The sequence below is a fragment of the Manis pentadactyla genome, chromosome 4 (assembly GCF_030020395.1).
Source record: "Manis pentadactyla isolate mManPen7 chromosome 4, mManPen7.hap1, whole genome shotgun sequence".
Classification (NCBI taxonomy): Eukaryota; Metazoa; Chordata; class Mammalia; order Pholidota; family Manidae; genus Manis; species Manis pentadactyla.
This window is the reverse complement of record NC_080022.1, coordinates 138236383-138256420: the sequence shown is the minus strand read 5'-3', so window position 1 is coordinate 138256420 and position 20038 is coordinate 138236383. Positions and strand designations below refer to the sequence as shown.

General features: G+C 56.8%; 1 protein-coding gene across 1 annotated transcript; it reads left to right on the top strand.

Annotated features, from left to right (window-relative positions):
* The first annotated feature begins 371 nt into the window (after nt 1-371).
* Nucleotides 372-19475, top strand: SMTNL2 (smoothelin like 2). Its single transcript, XM_036896113.2, has 8 exons — nt 372-866; nt 8009-8096; nt 8569-8811; nt 9496-9565; nt 10450-10629; nt 11662-11779; nt 12121-12272; nt 18526-19475. Exons 1-8 carry the CDS (start codon nt 468-470, stop codon nt 18650-18652), a joined length of 1377 nt encoding a protein of 458 aa, XP_036752008.2. The 5' UTR covers nt 372-467; the 3' UTR covers nt 18653-19475.
* The last annotated feature ends 563 nt before the right edge of the window (nt 19476-20038 follow it).

Sequence of the window (20038 nt, the reverse complement as noted above, 5' to 3'; positions counted from 1 at the left end):
ATGCACAGCCTGCTTCGGTGGTCTCCAAAGTCAAGTTCATTTGGGGGTCGAGGCCTTCTTTCGGTGGCCCCCCAGTTCCCCTCTCCAGGCGTCCCACCGCTCCTCCCGGGTGGAGAAGCGGGGTGGGGTTCCCAACTAGGTACTTCCCCCGCGGCTCCGCACTGGGGGATGGGAGGGGCGGGGCGGACTCCCCTCCCTCGGCGCCCCGACCCCACGCCGTCCCGAGGGTCTCCAGGGACGGGGGTGTACCCCTGTCGGGCCGGAGTGAGACCGGCCCCGCCCCCAGGCCCCGCCCCCTCACGGCGCCCAGTCCCGGGACTCCCGGGGCCCGCCCCGCCCTCCGTCCTCCGCCCCGCCCTCCGCGCCTCCGGCAAACCCAGCCGCGGGTGTCCAGTTGCGGCCGAGCTGCTGAGGTCGGCTTCTCCCTGCTCTAGGCCCGCTCTCAGACCCGCGCGCCCTGCTCAGCCATGGAGCCGGCCCCCGACGCGGAGGAGGCGCGCACGGTGCGCGAGGCGCTGGGCCGCTACGAGGCGGCGCTGGAGGGCGCGGTGCGCGCGCTGCACGAGGACATGCAGGGGCTGCAGCGCGGCGTGGAGCGGCGCGTCGCCGAGGCGCTGCGCCTGGCCGGTCCTCTGGCGCGCACGGTGGCCGAGCTGCAGCGCGATAACCAACGACTGCAGGCTCAGCTTGAGCGCTTGACGCGCCAGGTGGAGGCACTGGGCTTGGCGACCGGGCTGTCCCCTGCCCCCGGCACGCCTGGCACGCCAAGCCCTCCGCCCGCGCCCAGCGTTCGGGACCGCGCGCCCCGCCTGGGCACCTCACGCTTCGCTAGCCACGCCACGTTCTCGCTGTCCGGCCGCAGCCAGGTGAGCCCCGGGCAGCGCAGCGCGTGGGTGCCTGTGCTCGTGCACCGGGGAAGCGGGTCTCCGCGCCCGGATGCCACCCGGAGTGCGAGCGCCCTAGTGTCTGCTGGCTTGGGGGCTGCGCCTGCACTGGCGGCGAGCACTCGCTCTTGAGGGTCCGGCCACCAATCCAGTGGGAGAGGGGCAGAGAAGCACTGTCAGCCTGCCCGCTGCACCTGTCACGGGCCACTCCTTTCTTGGGAACTGAGGCCATTTTTGCCCCAGTCCTTCCTCCCTCCCCTCTCTTTCCCAGGACACTAAGGCCTTGGGCGCTCAGGTACGCCCCGCCTGTTCAGCACCGCCTGGGCCTCGCCAGCGTGTTGGAATGGTCAGCAGTCCTCACCTCTGTTCACGCGCCCCCTGCGTTGCTGCTTCACTGAGGCCTGACGGTTCTCATTATTAATTAACCGAGACAGAGAACTCAGGCCCCTGTTGTGTGCGTGTTTGGGGAGAGGGCACGATCTGGTTTGGGAACTCGCAGGGGGGCAAATCCCTTACCATGAAGAGAGACAAGAGAGCAATCTCTAGCTTCCTGGGGTCAGTGAGTGGCCAGGGGCCCACACGGCGTTAGGGGGGTGGGAGGGTGGAGGCGGGCGTCGTGCATTCACCCCCTGAGCGTGGGGCCTCCCGGAGAGGCAGGATAGGGCGTTTACCTGGTGTGTGCACTGGCCCTTCAGTGGGATTTTTCCACCCCACGCAGCCATGTGCTCTGAGGTTGGTTTCCAGGTCTGAGTCTGAGTTGTTTGCACCTGCTGTCCCTCCAGTGGTTCAGTCCACCAGGCATTCAGATCCCCCATGTGGGCTGGGCTGCATTTCAGGGGGCCAGGAGGAGAGGGATCAGATGAGCCATTAACCCCTGGAGGTCCCAGCTGGGTGGGAGATAGCGGCAGGCAGAGCAGTACCAACAGTGCAGGCAGCCAGAGCAGTCTGCTCCCAAAGCCAGAGTCCCTTCCCAGTGGGTGTCCCGGGAAGGCTTTGTGCTGGAGGCCTAGGGCTTGCTGCTGCAGTGGGGGCTGTCGGGGCAGGCTCAGCAAGGCTAACAGGACTCCTGGCCAGAGGGGAGCCCGGTGGGTGTGGGAGTGGAGGGGTGAGTTGAGAAGGCCTGCTGGATGCCAGGCAAGGGAGTTTGGGCTTTGTCCCCGGGGGTGAGGTTCTTAAACCTGTGCTGGTGGCAGAGCCCTTGTGCTCTGTGTGAAGTGTCTGCAAATATGGATGCACTTAAATCCATCCAAAGAGTATGACACAGTGCATGGGCATGGTATAAAATCACCACTGTGAGCTCACACGTGCCTAATAAACCGTGTCATCGGCTGTTTCTGAGGTTTTACTTTAACATGCATTTGCTGCTGGGTCTGCTCATGGAAGCAGCTGCCTGGGTTTTAAGAACAGTAATCTCAGAGTACATATATGAGAAGATCCTCTCCAGTCATCTAACTTTTTTCAGTGAGAATTGGCCATTATCAGCTGAGGTGTGCTAGTCCTCTTGGTTATGGGGGTGATGGGGGTGGAGCGCTGGGCAGGGGAGGAACAGGGCCCTCCTTGTATGGGCCAAGCTCCCTCAAGGACAGATGGCGGGTTGAGGGTGGCTGGTGGGTTGTGATAGTCCAGGGAGAGAGCTGGGGCAGTGGTGGGTGGATGGAGAACTGGGGCTGCCTTAGAGAGAGGTCCCTGAGGGACAGTCAGCCAGTGAGAGAGTCTTCGATGTGAGCAGGAGGCAGAGAGGGGAGCCCTGCCTGGGGACTGTTGGGTCATAGGTCTGGTGGAGATGCCAGGTTCTGTTTGGGTCATGCTGAGGGAGAGGGGCTCTGAGACATCCAGGCGAAGCTGGCCCCAAGCAGGTGGAGTCACTGATCTGCTGTGCCAAGAGTGGTCAAGGTCTGAAGGTAGGGAGCTATCAGGCAGAGTGGCAGTTGAAGCTCTAGGGTGGTTAAGGGCTTCAGGGCAATTGTGCAGAAGTGGAGGGTGAAGCAGGTGCCCTGGGCAGAGGCAGAGGAGTTGCCAGGGAGCTAGGGGGCCCCAGAGAGCCCACTCTTAGAAATCAAGAGAGGGTACCCTTCTGGAAGAAGAGATTGGAGGTGAGCAGAATGTTGTAGCCCATTGGGGGAGTGAGGTGGAGACACACTTGGGGAGTAGGTAGTGGACTTCAGAGAGGCCCAAGGTGAGGTGGGCCGCAAGCACAGGTGAGCACTGCAGGCGGGGGATGACCAAGGTCTCCAGTGGGGCCTGGGGCAGCTGGCCTTGCCTGACTCCAGAAGCCCTGGTCCCCACTTCTCTTGCAGCCCACTTCTCAGGGTGCTGACACAGGCTTCTAGCCAGTTTCTGTCAGGGAGGGAGGCTGTGTAGAGCCATCCACTCGGTGTGCTGGGACCAGCAGGGTGTGACTGGTGGCTTGGCCACAAACATGGAATCAGGGCTCTGGAGCAAGACTGGAAGGAGTCAGCTGGGCTGGGGCTCCTGGTCCTTTGGCCTCTTGTACTTCATGTCCGCGTCCCAGGGGGTCCTGGGTGTGAGCCAGTGGTGGCTGTGGTGAGGCAGGTATTAGGGAGGCCCATCTGTAATAAGCAACGAGATTTGGAGACCCCTTTTCTTCCCGCTGTTTCAAACTGGGGACTGAGAGATTAGAGGTGGGTCATACTCAGTATATAAATGTGTCCTGAACTCAGTGCAGAAAGAGTTGATCAGGTAATCCATTTCCAAATGCACAAAACTTGATCTTGCTAGGTAGTGAGGAAACAGAGGAGTGGCCAGGGAGGCTCTGGGAGGAGGGAGAGGGCAGGGTGGTGGGGTATGAGTAATCAGAGAGGACTTCCTGTAGGAGGCCCCCGAGTCCTTGGAGCAGACAGGAGCTGCTTTTGGAGTATTTGCTGTGAGCCTTGGGAAAATCTCTTCCCAGCGGGACCTCAGTGTCTCTGTATCTAAAGCAAGGGGGATTGGCCCTATTGGGCCCCTTGCTCTGAGTGACTTGGTACTTATAACAGTGACAATCAGCCTGATCTGTTCACAAAAGTGTCCACAGAGCCGCAGCTGTGGTCTGGTGGGTGGAGGCAGCTGGCTGGGGGCCTGTGGTGGGTGGTGGCGGCCTGAGGCCAGGCTGGGCCATGGAGGCTAGGCCAGAGTTGTTCCCTGGAAGTGTCCTGGGCTGAGCTGGAGCCACTGGGTCCCCATGGCCAAGGTAGTGGGGTCCCTCAGGAATGATTGCCAGGAGTTTGGTGTCAAGGCCTGACTGTGAAAGAAACCAGACTCACCTTATCGGCCTTCCTTTCCCAGACACACTCTCTGATAAGAGAGGTGAATGCCTTAGGGAGAAGTTGAAATAGAGTCTTAAAAACCATGGTGTGAGCGAGGAGGCGGGTGAGGCAGCAGTCTCAGGACGGGGATTCTGGCCGTGCACGGGCCATGCTGGGCACACGGGCGCACCACCACGTCCTCGCATGGGCCCGTGTGGGGTCAGGCGGCACTGAGAACCCGGAACAGTATTCCTGCCCTTACAAAAGTGTTTGAAAACTTTCCCAGGAGAGGGCCCCATCTCCCAGAGTCCCTGAAATCAGACTTATCGCATCCTCCGCCTCTCCCCTAACATTCCCAGGCCTGTCAAGGAGCTCCCTTTTCTTAAAACAAAGCACAGACGGGCATCTCGGGGGTGCTAGGGCCAGCTCAGCAGGACCAGTCCCCATCCCTAGGGCTCTCCAGGGGTTTTGTCCGGCCCCTGCACACAGCGGCCTGGTTCCTGCCCTGTGGCCGAAGCAGGCTGACCCCCCCTAGGGAAGCATATTGGGAAAGCATGTGGAGGCCCCCACAGGTACACCTGGGGACAGAGAGAAGTGCTTGCTCATCCAGTCTGGATCCCTGGACAAGGGCTCCATGATCCCCAAAGATTCCTCTGGGGTGGTTACCCACCTCTTCCCCTTTCCCTCCCCGGTATCTGCTTAAGACAGGTCCAGTGGGGGCTGGGCTCACCTCCCAGATCCTGGGAGACAGGTCTGTCTTGAGCTGTCCTCTCTGCCCTCTGGAAGGCCAGAGCACTTTGTGGACAGAGTCCTGGGTTGGGGAGGAGACCCGAGCCCCAGACCTTGACTCGCTATTGCCTTTAGTTCCCCCCCTGCCCCCTGCTTGTGTGATGATGGGTTGGAGGGTGGTCTTTGAATAGCCTCTTGGCCTGACGCATGGGCAGAGACCTCTTCTTGGGTGAGGAGTAGTTCCAGTTTTGGGGAAGGGGGTGTGAGGCCATCAGGACCTGAGGGTCTGGGCTCAGCCCCCACCCCAGCTGCACCCCTCCTGTCTGGTCCCCTTGGGCATTGTGGGGAGTAGGGGACCTGCAAGATGTAGGGGCAGGCATCTGTAGGGTCCCCCCATAGAGACCCACATTCCTGGGAAAATGGTTTCACATCAGCCTGTCCCTCCAGGCCCCTGCCTCGACCTGTGGAACCTGTTGGACCAGGGGAGGGCTGAGGGGGAACGTGGAGACCCCACAGCTGAGCTGCCCTGGTGACAGGTGGGGGCTGGGGTTCAGGATGGCCTGGCTGTTTCTCCTCCCTCTGCTGAGTTGCCTTCAAGGAATCCGTGGTGTGGCTCTAGTGGAGTGTTGCCCGCCCCCAATTCTGGGGTGCCAACAGATGTCCCCTTCCTTCTCCATGTTCCTGAGACTGGGCCTGGCCCCTTCCCCTCTGTCCTCCTGAACCAGAAGTTGAGGGGTCACCACCTCAAGGCAGGCCTTGGAGTCCTGTCCTTTCTCCCTTCTCCAGGGACCCCACCCCCAAAGGGGCCTCTCCCCTGCTGGAGCCTTCCGCTCAGCCTGTAAACACTGTCTTACCTCTTCGTCCATCTGGAAGAACCCCTCAGACCCCTTTCCCTCCTCCCCTCATGGCTAAAGTTACTGTGCTGTCTGCATTCTCCCCACTTCTCCCCAGGCCACCTCCTGCCCTCACCCTGCGTCTGATTCAGTTCCTAAACCATCCCCAGTGACCTCTTTTTTGAGAAACCCAATGGATGCTTTCTAGACCTCCTCTTGACCTTCTTTTCCTTGACCCGAGGCCACCTTTGGATGCCACTGACATGCCTGCCTTCTTGATATGCGTCCACCTGTTTTTCTCAAGGTTCTCCTGGTTTTCTTCCTGCCCCCTGGCTGCTCCTCGTCTTTCTTGGCAGAAGTCTCTTCTGCTCCTTGAAGGTGTTGCCTCATCCCAGGTCCCATCAGCCCCTGACCAGCTTTTCCTCTGCTGTGCTCTGGATGTGAGACTCCTGTTTCCCCATCATTTGTCCTTCCTCTTAAACTTCACTTAAATACCCAGCTGCCTCCTGTGTCCACAAGTCCCTGGTGCCCCAGGGGCACCTTACACTCATCATGTCCCAAACTGAAATCCCTGTTTTCCCACATGTCCCCGTCCTTCCTGGTCAGCCAGTCAGGCCTGAAGCTCAGCTTTGGAGGAGGTATGTGTCCTGCCCTCCCTCTACATCCACTCATTCTCCTGAGAACTCTGAGTCCTCATCCCTCTCCCTCCTACTGCCCCTTTATGTCCCCACCTGGGACTAGTAGGTGACTGTCCTGCTGGTCTCCCCCTTCCATGCCACTCTGTTGCTGGCTGCTGAAGGATGTTCCTAAAACATAGAGCTGATGACCTTCAGCTCCTTCTTGTCTAAGGAGTCAAGACCAAGTTCTTGGGCTGCGTGGTGCCTCTCCAGCCATTGGATTGGAATGTTTTGTGCCTTGACGTCTGTTGCTTTTGCAGACGCTAGTTGCTCTGCTGGGAATAGCCTCCCTTTCTTGTCCACCTGACCTACTATAGACTTGGCTCGGGCATGCCTGCCTCTGCGAAGCCCTCCCTGACCTTCCGGGCTGGATGAAGGCTGTCTCAGGCATACGCCCTCATGCTGCACAGCCCCCCACCAGACGGATACCTCCATGGCAGGGTGGCCACCTCTTGCACTGGTTATAGGAGTAGCTGAGCTGTCAGGGGCCAGGGATGGGCTTTTGTCACCTGGGAGCCTTGTCGACAAGTGGGCCATCCTGGAGGCATCAAGGAGAGGTGTGTGGCCAGCTTCTTAAGCCACCCACCTTGGGCTCTTAGTAGAGCCCCTGCTAGGGGTCTTCTTCAATCCCCTTCTTGCAGGCAGACCCCACCAGCCTTACAGACCCCCTGAGCCTCCACACCTCCCTTACTGTGAGAGGGACAGGGCCATGCTTGAATCGTCCCTCCTGTCCACAAATTTCAGAAGTTTCTCACTGTGTGACCTTGAACAGTGCACATCCCTTCTCTGAACCCTCAGGTCCCATCTGTAAAATGGGGCTGGTAGAACCTTCCTGGGAGTTCAGAAGCAAGTTGGCGTAAGTGGCATGCCTAGATGCCCTGACATTTGGCATATGCTCAAATGGCACTTGCGAGCCTGCTCCTGTATCTCTAACAGGGAAACTGAGACCCAGAGGGGCCATGAACCGACCCAGGTCATGTGGTGCTTGGTGGCACAGCCAGGATGCCAGGCTCCCTGATGGCTCTCCATCTTCGTTCTTTCTCTGCACCTCCCCCCATCCCCACCCCTGTTGCCTACTGCTGCAGCCCAGAGGGCTGGAGGGGCCGTGTGGAGCCAACCAGGCCTTATACTCCAGACATCCAGGCAAATCTTGTGACCCCATATCCAGGGAAGTCCTCAGTGGGGGTGCTGAGTGCCGTTGTTGGCCTCAGGGGACTGTGTGTCTCTGGGTTTCGGCTGCTCCCACGTAGGTAGGCACACTGGCCTGCCCAGCTGGAGTGAGCAGAGGCCAGGCTCTCCCAACCTGGGCCTTCCGGTCCAGCCTGGAGGAAGGGTGGGTCCATCTCGTACACTTCTAAGGAATCCTCCATCTCACACTTTTATCTTTTGCATATTTGGGCTTTGGGCTGAGCTCAGTGGTGGTGTTTACTTTGCATGGTTCCAGGGGCTCAGCTAACTGAGGCTGGGTCTACCCCTGCTTGCTCTGTGTTCTTGGCTCATTTTGGTACCTCCTGGGGGTTTGCTCTCTCCACTGTGAGTGTTGTTTGCCCTGCCAGAACCAAGAGGGACTTTGGAGAGTGCTTCTGTGGGTGGGCCGCCAGCCCAGGCGACTGAGCCGCTCAGTGTTTGTGTCCCTGTAGAGCCTGGATCACCATGATGAAGCCAGCGAGTTGGAGGTGAGGACCTCAAACTCGTGCATCGTCGAGAACGGGCACCAGCCAGGGGCAGGTACGGTCTGGCGGCAGAACTGGGGTGGCTGGGTAGGTCTTGGCCGTGCATCTGTGCCCAGCCATTCATCGACTGGGATGGGGGACTTGAGCCTGAATCCCAACAGGAGAGCAGTCTCACCCAGAGTGAGCAGGAATTTTAAACACAGAGGGAAACAGGAGATCTTGAAAGGTCATGAGCTTCCCTGTTTCTGGAGAAATGCAAGCAGGAGCTGAGGAATTGTCTGAGCACTGACCAGGATAGAGAGGGGACTGACAAGCCAACTAGTATTTATTGAGCTGGCTAGCAGGGGAAATTGGAGCAGGTGTCAACTCTGGTTGGAGCATCGAGACGTTCTCAGTGGGGGAGGTCAGGAAGGCCTTCCTGGAGGAGGTGGGAGGAGGGTTCCCAGAGGCTAGAGCCCTCATGGGGGTTCTGAGGTTCCTGTGGATGGCGTGGCTGACCCAAACACCCTGCTGGTCACATGTTCCAGGGTCAGGCGATGGACCCCCTGGGGCTGCCCACACCTTCCTGGCACCAGAGACCCCCAAGCCTCGCCCCGTGAGCCTCTCCTTGGGGCTGCCTCACCAGCCAGTCACGGCCGTCACGCGGTTCTCCGAGAGCTTCTCTGGGGAGACCTCAGCTGCAGCTCTTTCGCCCACATCTGCCACCACCTTGGGGGGGCTCAGCCTGAACCCCAGTGAGGCCACCACACCCTGGAATCCCAGTCCCAGCGGTAGGAGCAAGAGAGCATGCCTGGGGGCAGATCCCACTGAGATGGGAGGGTGGGCAGGGACTGGGCAGTAGGTAAGAGTCAGGAAGCCTGGGTCAATCCACAGCCCCACCTCCACCTGCCACTGTGACCCCTGTCCCTAGCCGTCTGTGCCATTGCACGGGGCTCATCCTGCCCAGCTCCTCTCCTGGAGAGCCCATGAAATAGCATTATCCCCCATGGGAGATGACCGTGGCTTTGAACACAGGTCCAGGCTGTGGTTAGAAGGCAGCCTCTTAACCTGCACATTTTGGCATGGCCCTCCTGGCCTGTCTTGGGCCTGTGGTCAGGTCTCAGTGGTGTGTCCTGGGGAGGGGCAGGTAGGCTTCCAGAATGGGGGTTCTGGAACAAAGTATTTGCTGGATCCATAGCACAAGGGGCCTTGGGCCTTGTGCTCTCAGAAACAGGATGGGAACACTTTCAAAGACCTCTTTTATGTCATTGTTCTCTGTTCCCGGCCTCTTCTCCTGGACTGTGGGCCGTGGCTGAGGCGTGGCCAGCTGCCTGGGGGGCTCCTGGCCGTCCACGGGCTGATGCTGGGGAAACCACATAGGGCCGAGTCAGAGGCAGCAAGGCGGGCAGTGGCTGGCCCTCCCTGCATCCAGGGTTCGTTATTTCGTTATTTCTTTCCCTCCCTTTGTCCCACAGAGAGGAACTCTTCTCTCCCACAATTGAGCTCTGGCTACGCGGCAGCAGCTGCAGGCAGGAGCAAGGACAGGTGAGTCAGGGTGTGTGTTCCCAGAGGGTGGGGTCTGCGCTCCGCAGCTGTCACGGGCTTTGCTTTGGACCCTGGCTACCACCTGCAGGGGCTCCCTGTGCTGCCCCTGGAGAGCCACGGTGGCTGTGTTGGTGGGTGGGGTTTGAGCAAGGGGACGAGGCAGTGGTGCTTGCTGGAGAGTTTTGTTTGGAGACATACAGCTGCAGGCTGGTTTCTCTGTGGCCCGTTCAAAGCAAGTCTGGCAAAAGACTGGAGGGGTGTCTCGGTCTCCATGGAGGAAGGCTGGAGGAGGATGTCTCACTTTGTCTTCATCCACCCTGACTGGCTGGGCTCCCTCAGAGCCCCGTGCTTCCTGCTGGTGGACTGAAGAACCGCCTAGGCTGGCTCGGGTCTGCGTGGGCTTCCCTGGGGTGACTGCCTCCTCCTGGCCTGCAGCTGTCCCCATGCTCCTCCAGAGGCCGGCTTGCCTTTTTTTTTTTTTCTTTTACTAATAAAAGGAGAATTGTGACTTACTGGCAAACTGTTCCTGGGGGGAAAACAAAGGGGGTCTTATCTAGTGGTGGTGGGGCTGTGTGGTGGCCTGTCCTGGTGGGGCTGGTTCTGGGTCCACCTTCTGCCCAAGGAGGATGCCACCCCCCACCCCCCACCCCAGGCATAGACACCTGGCAGGGGGTGATTATGGGGGTGCACTCTCCCTCCCTGGCTGGGCTTCCCAGCTGCTCAGTTCAGAAACCTGCCCAACCGGTCTGGGCCTGGAGGTGGTGCTTCCTTTCTGCCTGCCACCCCAGGCCCCTGCCCCTGCCTCATTTCACCCGCAGAGGTCCAGGGGACCCTGTGGCCTGTGTGAGCTACTGAAATTCCTGACTCAGTGGTTCTGTCCTCAGCCCCCTGCTGGCGACCCCACCCCAGTCGCCTCCATCCCCACAACCGCCAGCCACAACTCAGGCCTATCGCCCAGGGGAGCGTCGCCGAGAGCTGGTGAGGTCGCAGACACTGCCCCGCACCTCGGGGGCGCAGGCCCGGAAGGCTCTGTTTGAGAAGTGGGAGCAGAACACAGCGGGCAAGTACGGACACACATCCCCAGGCCAGGTTGGGCCCCAGAGTAGACCCAGACCCAGTCTGGGGTAGGGCAAGCATAGCCTGGCACAGTTGGCTTCATCCTGTTCCCCAGGGGGCAGTTCCCCAAGATGTGACCTCTCCTTAAGATACCGGGTCAGGCCTGGGCCACAGGGCAGGCTGTGGCAGGGAGCCAGGCCAGACCTGATGAGGGCCCCTACCCGCTCCCTCATTCCTGGAGGTGCCCCAGGCCAGCCCCACATGTGGAGGCTTTGTGGGCCATAGTTCCTTTGGTTTCTGGGCCTGACTGGGGAGACAGAAGGGCAGTTTGGATGCATGGCAGGAGCTGGGAGGTGCCACAGTGGTACCATCATGTCTAAATGCACCTTTCAGCCTGCTGCACTGGAGACATGATCCATCTCTGCACATTTATCCACTCTGCTGTTGGTGGTAGTGCCACCCGTGTGCAGGGTGTGGCCCAGGCCCGTGTGATGAAGATGACCCCAGTCACGCTCCCCAGGCTCTGACTCCAGGGAGGGAGCCTGAGCCAGACAACCTGATCCCGGCTGTCAGGGTATCCCTGGGGCCCAGTGGAGGAAACCATCCTTATGGGTTAGGAAGGAGCCACCAGGGAGGGTGGCCTCAGAGGGAGGCTTAGAAAGAGGGGAGGGGAGAATGGAAGGGGAAGGGGTTCCAAGCAGAGGGCAGGGGCATAGGGGCGTGTGGGCTCAGGTCCCCCACCCTAGGATTGCCAGGTGACCCTGATGCCCAGCATGGAGAATAAACGGGGCCTGGAGGCCGGAAGGGGTTTGGTCCTGCCAGATGCTGTCAAGGGAGGGTGTGTAGCTGCTCTGCAGGGCTCATACTGCCTGGACATGGCACCTGGCATGGGGCTGGACTGGCAGAGTGTCTCCCCTGGGTGAGCGGAGCAGGTGGGGGCATTTTCCTGGCGGCTTGGGAGTGGCTGAGGACTCGTCTGCCTCTCTGAGGGGATGGGGCAGAGGGGCAGCCCCCACAGCAGGCCTGCCCCCTTTCTGCAGGGGGAAAGGAGAGGCGCGGGCAAAGCTGAAGCGGTCGCAGAGCTTCGGTGTGGCCAGTGCCAGCAGCATCAAGCAGCTCCTGCTCGAGTGGTGCCGCAGCAAGACCATCGGCTACCAGGTGAGGGGCCCCCAGCCAGAAGCTCTTGTCCCCCTGGCCAGGGGAAGAACCTGAGGCTGGGGTGGAGCAGGAGCAGCTAGAGAAATCAGGCCTTTGCAGCTGGTCCCTAGATGTCTGCAGCCTCTGCTTAAAAATCCCAGGAATCCCCAGATCTGGATCTGAGCAGGCTGGTCTCCTGTGCTTATGGCGGAGAGTGGTGGGGGAGCCTGGCCGCTACAGCTTGTTGCTGAGCTGGGGGTATGGCATGCCTCTGGGAGGGCCTGGGAGCATCTGCTCTGTGGGGCTAAATTGAGGGGGGTGCGTTGTCCCCTTCCCCCGCATTGACCTTTCCTTTCTTGCAGCATGTGGACCTGCAGAACTTCTCCTCCAGCTGGAGCGACGGCATGGCCTTCTGTGCCTTGGTCCACTCCTTCTTCCCTGACGCCTTCGACTACAGTGCCCTGAGCCCCATGCAGCGGCAGAAGAACTTCGAGCTGGCCTTCACCATGGCTGAGTGAGTGTGGCATGTCTTGCCAGCCCAGCTCCAGAGCCTGACTTGTGCCCCAGGGTGCCGGCCTGCGCCCGGTCACACAGCGCCCCCTGGGGAGCCGGGAGCTCTTCTCAGTGCACCTGCCCTTGCTGCTGGGTGCCCAGCCAGGCGTGGGGGTCCCCCCCGGGCACTGAGGCTGTCCTCTTAGGGCTGGGGGAGGTACAGTTGCCTGGACAAGCTATGGGTGATCAGCAGGGAATTAATAGCACTTGCTGGGGAGGACGTTTAAAAAAACCTCTCCAGTAAGTAGATTTTGCTTCCCGAAACATTGTTCTAGCATTTGACACAAAGTTGTCTACTTTCTTAAGACCCACCCATTGAGAAAAGATTAAGTGGGGGTGATTCTGGCATCAGGAGGTGCTTGGGAAGCTAGTTTGGGACTTGGCTATTGACTGAGGACTCCCCAGGGCTCAGGAGAGTGGCAAAGCAGGGTCAAGTCAGGGATCTGGCAGGGCACATTCAAGCCTAGCTGAGGAGAGTTTAATAAAGGTGTGGGAATGGAGCCAGGCAAGCGTGGTGCCCGCGGGTGTTCAGCCTGACTGGGGATGAGGGCTGCTTGGAGAGGGCTAGATGACAGGAGCTGTGCTGTGCGGTAGTGGAGGTGATCTGCTCACAGTGACCTGGCAAGGGGGGAGCTGTGCAGAAGCTTTACTCTCACTCTCCTGCCCTCAGCACCAGTCAGAAGGCAGAGGACAGGGGAGCCATTGCTGCAGTGCGCCGTGGCCCCTGGGGCAGGCATGGGACACAGATAAGGGTGTTCAGGGCTGCCTGAAGCCAATCTTCATGGAGTTGAGGGCATGAAGGTCCAAGAGAAGGAAGGCCTCCCCAGAGCTGAGTGTCCTGGAGGGAACATTGGTCCTTCCCTCCCGCCCGCCTGCCTGTGTGCCTGTGCCCTAAGCCTGTGCCATCCATCCCGCCACACCACCTCTGTTTTTTGTCTGTGTCCCCAAACCCAGGAGGTGCTCTTACAGGCTTGCTGAACTGGAGGAACCCTTCCCCGAGGCCTTGCCTGCATGCTCGGTGCAGCCTCCCAGCCCCACCCCCAGTCCCCCACAGCCTGCCAGAGGAGTCAGAGCCAGGGGACCAGAGTTGGTACGGAGGTTTTGCCTTGAGCCGAGGCAGCGACCCATTTCTTGAGTAGCAGCTCTCACTCCCCGGGCAGAATGGAGACCCTGGCTCTGAGCTCCTGGCCTAAGTTGTTGGAATATTGGTATTGCCTCTCTTGTGCTGTCTCAGATGACAAGCTTGGGCTCTTGGCCCCCTTGGAGTCATAAGAACTCCTTGTACACTTTAAAAGCCTTGTCTTTCTTGGCTGCTTGGGATTAGCTGTCATCCTAATTGTAGAAACAGCTTTGGATGGGGTGTGTTTTGCAACTGGATCCAGACGATGGCGAGGCAGGGCCAAGTGTAACAGCATGATGCTGGGAGGGGCTCCCCACCAGGAGGAGGCCCAGCTGCTTGAAGCTTAGAAATGGCAGCCGTCAAAAATCAGACTGCCATAGTATGCTGAGCTGGGGTCCTGACGTGGGCACCGACAGCCCACCCCAGCTAGGTAAGGCCACGCTGGCTTACAGAGCTCTGCTCCATCAAGTCTGGTGGGCCAGCTGGTGCCAGCTCATGCCCTGGCTGCCTTGTGCATCTGCAGCCCTGGACCAGGCAAGGCTGGGGCAGGAAGGTGCAGGCCCTGGGCCACGGGGTGGTGGCCCTGTGCCCCAGCCTGCAGGGGACACAGTTTCCCTCGGGAGCCGGGGTGAGAGCGATTTGTAGCAGTGCTTTCCCAGCACAAAGTTGGAGCTTGTGGAGCCTCCAAACTCCAAACAGATGTTTCTTCTATTCCCAACCTGGCGGGGTGGTCGTGGAGGCTGCTCAAGGTTTTGCCTCCCTCCTCCCCAGAGCAAACAGCAGGGTGAAAAACTGGGGCCCTTCTCCCTGTGGCCTGAGCCTGCTCCTGGCTTGGGAGGGGTAGAGGGTCTGCCAGGCCCCTGAGATGAGTTCTTGCTTTTCTGCTGACCTGAGGGGATAGGGAGGGGTGCCCACAGCAGGCCTGTGCTTGGAGAGACTGTGCTCAGAGTCTGAGAAAGTGCCTCCCCTCGTGAGTCACCGGGGAGATTATCTTGCAGGTAGGAGAGGGCTGAGGAAGGCCTGCCTGAGGCCCCTTGGGAGGACTGCAGCTTGGATTGCCTGGTTTCTTGGAAAATAGACTGATTAGAAAAACTGGGAAAAAATCTGGACACCTGCTTGAGGGTATTGACTACCTACATCTTAACAGATAGTCCTTAGGTTTGCCAGCAGAAGCTAAGCAGACATGCAGGGGGTTGGAAAACATCAGCAGCCATTCCGGCAGCAGGACAAGACTAAGAAGGGCAAGTTTCGGAGCAGGTGTTGTGGAACAGGAGCAGCCTGGGCCCTGATGAGGGAAAGGGAAAGGAGGACATGGATGGGGCCTCCACACAGTGGGTTCACCTCACATCAGGAAGGAAATATTTCTAGACCCTTCTGTGAGCAAGTACCTTAAAAGCACAAAGGTGCATCAGGCCTGTGAAGTGAAAGTGGTTTGTGCTGCCCCTCCTGCCAGTACTTTAGGGTCTCAAAGACGTCTCTGTGGCCTGATCTGTGTGGTGGTGCACTGACAGCAGGGTGAGCTCCCCATGTAGGACAGGTGGTCAGGGCTGGCAGGGTGGGAGGACCGGCCTCTATTATGGAAGGGTCTGCGGTGGCACTTGACCCTCGGCTCCTGCCCTCCCCTTCCTCAGCACATCTCTGGCAGGGCACAGGACATGAGGCCAGAGGCTCGCACTTGCCCTAAGGGGAATGTGTCCTGCTCTCAGGTTACGCTGGAGCAGAAGGGGCTTCCAGGCTATTTGTAGTGCCCATGTGTCTCTGTCTAAAACCAGACAGGAGGCCATAGTACCAGCCCTGGCATCTGCATCTGCACAAGGCTTAAACAAATAAAAATAACCCCTCAAAGCCCTGCTCCATTTCCTTTCCAGGCCAATCCCATGGAGGCGGAAGATCACAACAGAGTGGAGCAGGAAAAAACTCTCTAAACCTTTTACAAACCCAGACAAGATGGGGTTAATAAGTAAATACATTTAAAAATGGTACTAGGCAAATGTTAATCCTGGTTCTTGCTGTGCAGTGACATTTGAAATTTATGTTTTTTCCTTTGGACTATTCTGTGTCGTTTGAGTTATTTAAAACAAGCTTGTATCACTTTTACAAAAGCAGGCATTTTTTTTTTCCAAGGCAATTGGGTACACACCTAAAACAAAAAATGTTACATGTCAGTTATACCCCAGTTGGGAAAAAAGGCAATTGGGATCTTTAATATTTTGAGATTTAAATATTGTTATGGAAGCCAGTACTGGTCATCATTACCCTTTTCTTTTATCTTGCCTCCTAAGTTTCATTCAACCCTTGTCTGCAGCTTCTAGGAATCTTGACATTACTCTGCCGTAGCCAGCTGGGGTGTGGTGGGGACCAGGTGGGCTGTGGTCCAGTCCCCTGGCTGTTTGCAGGGGAAGCTGGAACCTCGCCCATGACTCCTTGTTTGGGTAGGAAGGGTGGCGCCAGGGTAAGGGCTCAGGGCTCATCCTGACTACCACCCTGATCTTGAAGGCTTGTCGCCTGGACAGGGGCAGGGATGTCATTATTTGGAGGTTAAATGCAGCCTCTAGATGAAGAAGGGCGTCAGCTCCCTGTCCCTGCACAGGTTGCAAAATGCCTGGAACATGCCAGCAATTCTGAGTGCCCCCCATGAAGAGGGAGAGAAAGAAACTAGAACCAGCTGCAAGCAGAGAGTCCCAGGTACTCTTCAGGGTGCAGTGAAGGAACCAGAGATACTTAGTTTCGGGGAAAGATTGTGATGTGAAGATTCTCTTTCAACATGTGAAAGGCTCTGTTGTGGGGGAAAATTGGACTGAGAATAACCTGTTGGGAGCAATATAGGTAGAAAGTACCAACAGGCACAATAGCTTAAGAAACAAGGGGAAACCTTTCTCATGGCCAGAGCCATCTGCAGAGGGATTTATACTGTGCTCAGAGGAAATCAGCACCCCGTACTTGGACCTGGAGGCAGGCAAGCTGAGGCAGGGCCATTGCAGAGGTGGCTCCTACTTCTGATGGGGTTGTGAGGGTAGCATTTCAGTTTTCTTCCAAGGCTGAGGCTCGGGGTTCAGTGCTGCCCTCACTTAATGTGGGGGACTGCTGGGACCACTGCTAATGCCCTGGGCACATGTGCAGAGCCTGCTCACACTCACCTGGGGCCCTCTTACAGCAGCAGCCCTGGGAGGGAGGGAGGGGCAGGTGCTCTCCAGGCTGCAGGTGAGGAGGTGGCCACCTGATGCTAGGTGGTTGAGCTATCAGGAAGGTGAGCGCATGTCAGAAGAACTTAGAGTTTTGGTCCTTGATCATCGACAAAGCTTTGCACGCCCTTGTCAGAGCACTGACCCTGGACACGGGCCCTGCCCCGGGCTGTCCTGAGATGCAAGGTGCCTGAGCACTGGGCCAGACCCCTCACCAGCCCACAAAGCTGTTGCATTCCTTTACAGGCCACCCTCTCCGAACTGAGGGGGAGGTGGCGACAGGGTCTGGGACAGATGTCTCCATTTCACCTTGACATTTGGTTTCTGGTAGGAGGCCTGGCATCTGGCCAGCACCATAAAGCTGGCCCCCATGCTAATGTTACAGTCTTTGTCTTTGGACTTAACAGATAGTCCTTAGACACGGAAAGTGCTGTGTGAGCCCTGTGAACTGGCTCCCATGTCCTGGGGTAGAAGGCATATGAAGACATACAGGCTTCCCAACAAGTCTGCTTGGGAGGAGGCACAGAGGTGGGAGACTCATTTTCTGCCAAGGAAATAGCACAGAGGGTGATGCGATGGACAGAGCTAGAATTTGAACCCAGCTATTTAGATTTCAGATTTGGGCTTCTCTTTCCTGTTGATCCACCCTGCTTTTTAGAGTGAGGTATGATAATAAAAACAGCAACCATAAAAATCGCCCCTTCCATGTGCGAGACACTGTCCCATTTGGTTTGCCAGATTAACTCATTCATCCTCATAACCACTCCGCAAACCGGCTGTTCCTCCAGAAGGGGAAACTGAGGCCAGGAGGAGTGAAGTGTCTTGCCTGAAGTCATTGTAAGGGTGGAGCTGGGGAATGAACCCTGACAGTCACGCACTTATCAATATGGGGTAAAAAACACTGGGGACTTCCTGTCACTACAAAAGTGTGCACAGCTGTTGAAGGAAGGACACTGATGATTGGAGCAAGTGCAGTCGCAAGGCCCTTTTGGTTCTGCCTGATAAACGTTGGGCCAGCCATATCTGGCATGCAGGGGAAGTGTCACTCAGCATTCCAGAGGACTTCTGCTGTGATTTCAAGGCTCAGCGCTGAGATGCACAGTGAATGTGCTTTCATGGCAGATGCCTGCCTTCCCAGACGTTGCAGCCGGGGCCTGTGCCCCCTCCCAGCCCAGAGCAACTTTCTTTCCAGACCAGAGAAAACCCCCTGTTCCCATGTGCATGTGTACCCGTGGGCCCAAAGTCAAACCAGTGTTTCCCAGAATGTAAGACAGAGCCCTGGGGGGAGTCATAAGATGACTTTAGGCAACTTTAAATTTCAAGCTGTGACCCATCTATAGTTAGTAAAATCAGTTTAGTGTTTCATGACTGGCATTAAAAAAAAAAAGGGAGAGGGGAGAGATCAAAATGAATTATAGGGAAGATATCGGTAGTAGAAGGGGTCAATATTTTCATGAAACATATATGTATGTGTGTGCTGAATCATGAAAAATTTCTCGCTAACTGTGGGTCATTGTACAAGTTTATGAACATTTTTAGGAGGCCTATGGGTGAATTTATCTTTTTACTTTATTCATTTTACATTTACTGATTTTACATTTTACATTTACATGCTTATTTTCTATGTATGCCTATATACATTGAATTTTTTAATGAACCTTAATTTTTAAATGAAATTTTCATTAATAAAAATTAGACTAAATTAAGAAAATTTCCTTTTTTACTGGGATTTAATTTGGTGACATTTCTAAGAGCAATTGGATTTCACTGGATAATTGAAGTCAGTCTATTTAAATCGTAAATAAGTTGCGTAAGTCTGGGAACCATCAGCAGTGGCGATGGCGTTGTTGCAGCGGCCGCGGGGCTGGCTGGTCGGGGGGTACCGTCGTTCTGATGGGGCTTCTGTGTTTCAGGAACCTGGCCAACTGCGAGCGCCTCATCGAGGTGGAGGACATGATGGTGATGGGCCGCAAGCCGGACCCCATGTGTGTCTTCACTTACGTCCAGTCACTGTACAACCATCTGCGTCGCTTTGAGTGAAGCGCCTGGGGCCCGGAGAGCCAAAGAGCAGCCCCGGGAGGAGACTGTGGGGCTACTTGTGTTCCCCGAGCCGGGATGGCCCCCGAGGCGCGTTGCATTTTGGTGTGAGAGTACCATTTGCTCTGTGGTGTGGGACTGCACGGCCTCCTGGCCAGCTGTGTTACTGATTACAAGTGCCGCTGAGCTGAGCTCTGCGGTGATCACAGCCGAGGGCTGGAAGGACGAGGAAAAATCACCGGAGAGAGAGAAATTGGTGCTAAGTAATTATCTTCCTTAAAAAGAAAAAAAACGCTTGTCTGTAGATTCTGCAAGGCTAAATCATGGTTTTCCCTCTGGTGGTTTTGATACATTGGCTTTACAGGGCTACACTGATTACCAAGTGTTTTTTATCAAAATACCCAGAGTTTTTTACTTCCTCACACTATTGTAGGCTCCTTTCCTCCCTCCCTCTGAACCACAGCCAGGAAACAGAGAGAAGCTTAATCAGCAGCATGACAAAGAAGACTGAGGTCTTGGGAATAAACAGTTTAATCACTCCCAGGTCCTGGGCAACAGATGACCTTCGAGTCACCTCGGCTCTCTGGGGAGATGGGAAGGGTCTTGCCTGGTCCCTGAGTGCCCCTGGCCTTCCCGGGAGGCCCCACAAGTGTTTGGCTAAGAATAGGCTCTTGTGAAGTTAACACTTTTGGGGAAGGACAGGCCCTTTGTGTGGTGAGGTTGTTTTTATTCACATCTTTTTGAGGAGCTTTGCTGCAGATACTTATAAAATGTAACTCCATCTGTACCACCAACCGTTTGTACATAAAAAGATGTGTTGAACTTCGCTTTGGATTTGTTATTTCTATTGGGGAGATGCGGGGCCTGCGAATAAAAGATTTTGTACACGTTCCAAAGACCCTCTTAAATCCCCCCTTCACCGTTTCTGTACTGAGATCACTGCCCAGAAAGTCGAAACTTATATTTGCTCTCTCTGCATTTGCCTGTCAGTCAGCCATCTCCATGTCACCGAGGGAGCATGAACTAAAGTTCCCCCTTGTGGATCTGTTGTCCCCTGGGTGTTGACTGGCACATGTGTGTTAAACAGTGGCCCACCATGGCAGGTTCTGGGGTGGTCTCGCACGTGGATGAAGCCCATCGAGGAGCACTGGTTTATTTTCACAGCTGCTTGGAGGTAGGCTTTTAAGAACATCTTCAGATTCTATAAAGCCACAGCCACTAGCTTATTCTTCTTCAAGAACCATTTTCTAATTGGGTTGAACTTGAGCCATGAGCTCCAAGAACTTCTCTTTAAGGAGCTAGTATGTGTCTTTAGCTCATGAGGTGGACTCCAAACACCAGCACCTGTGTGCCTTCTCTGTCACACGTGTGATCCTTGTGTGTTGAGGG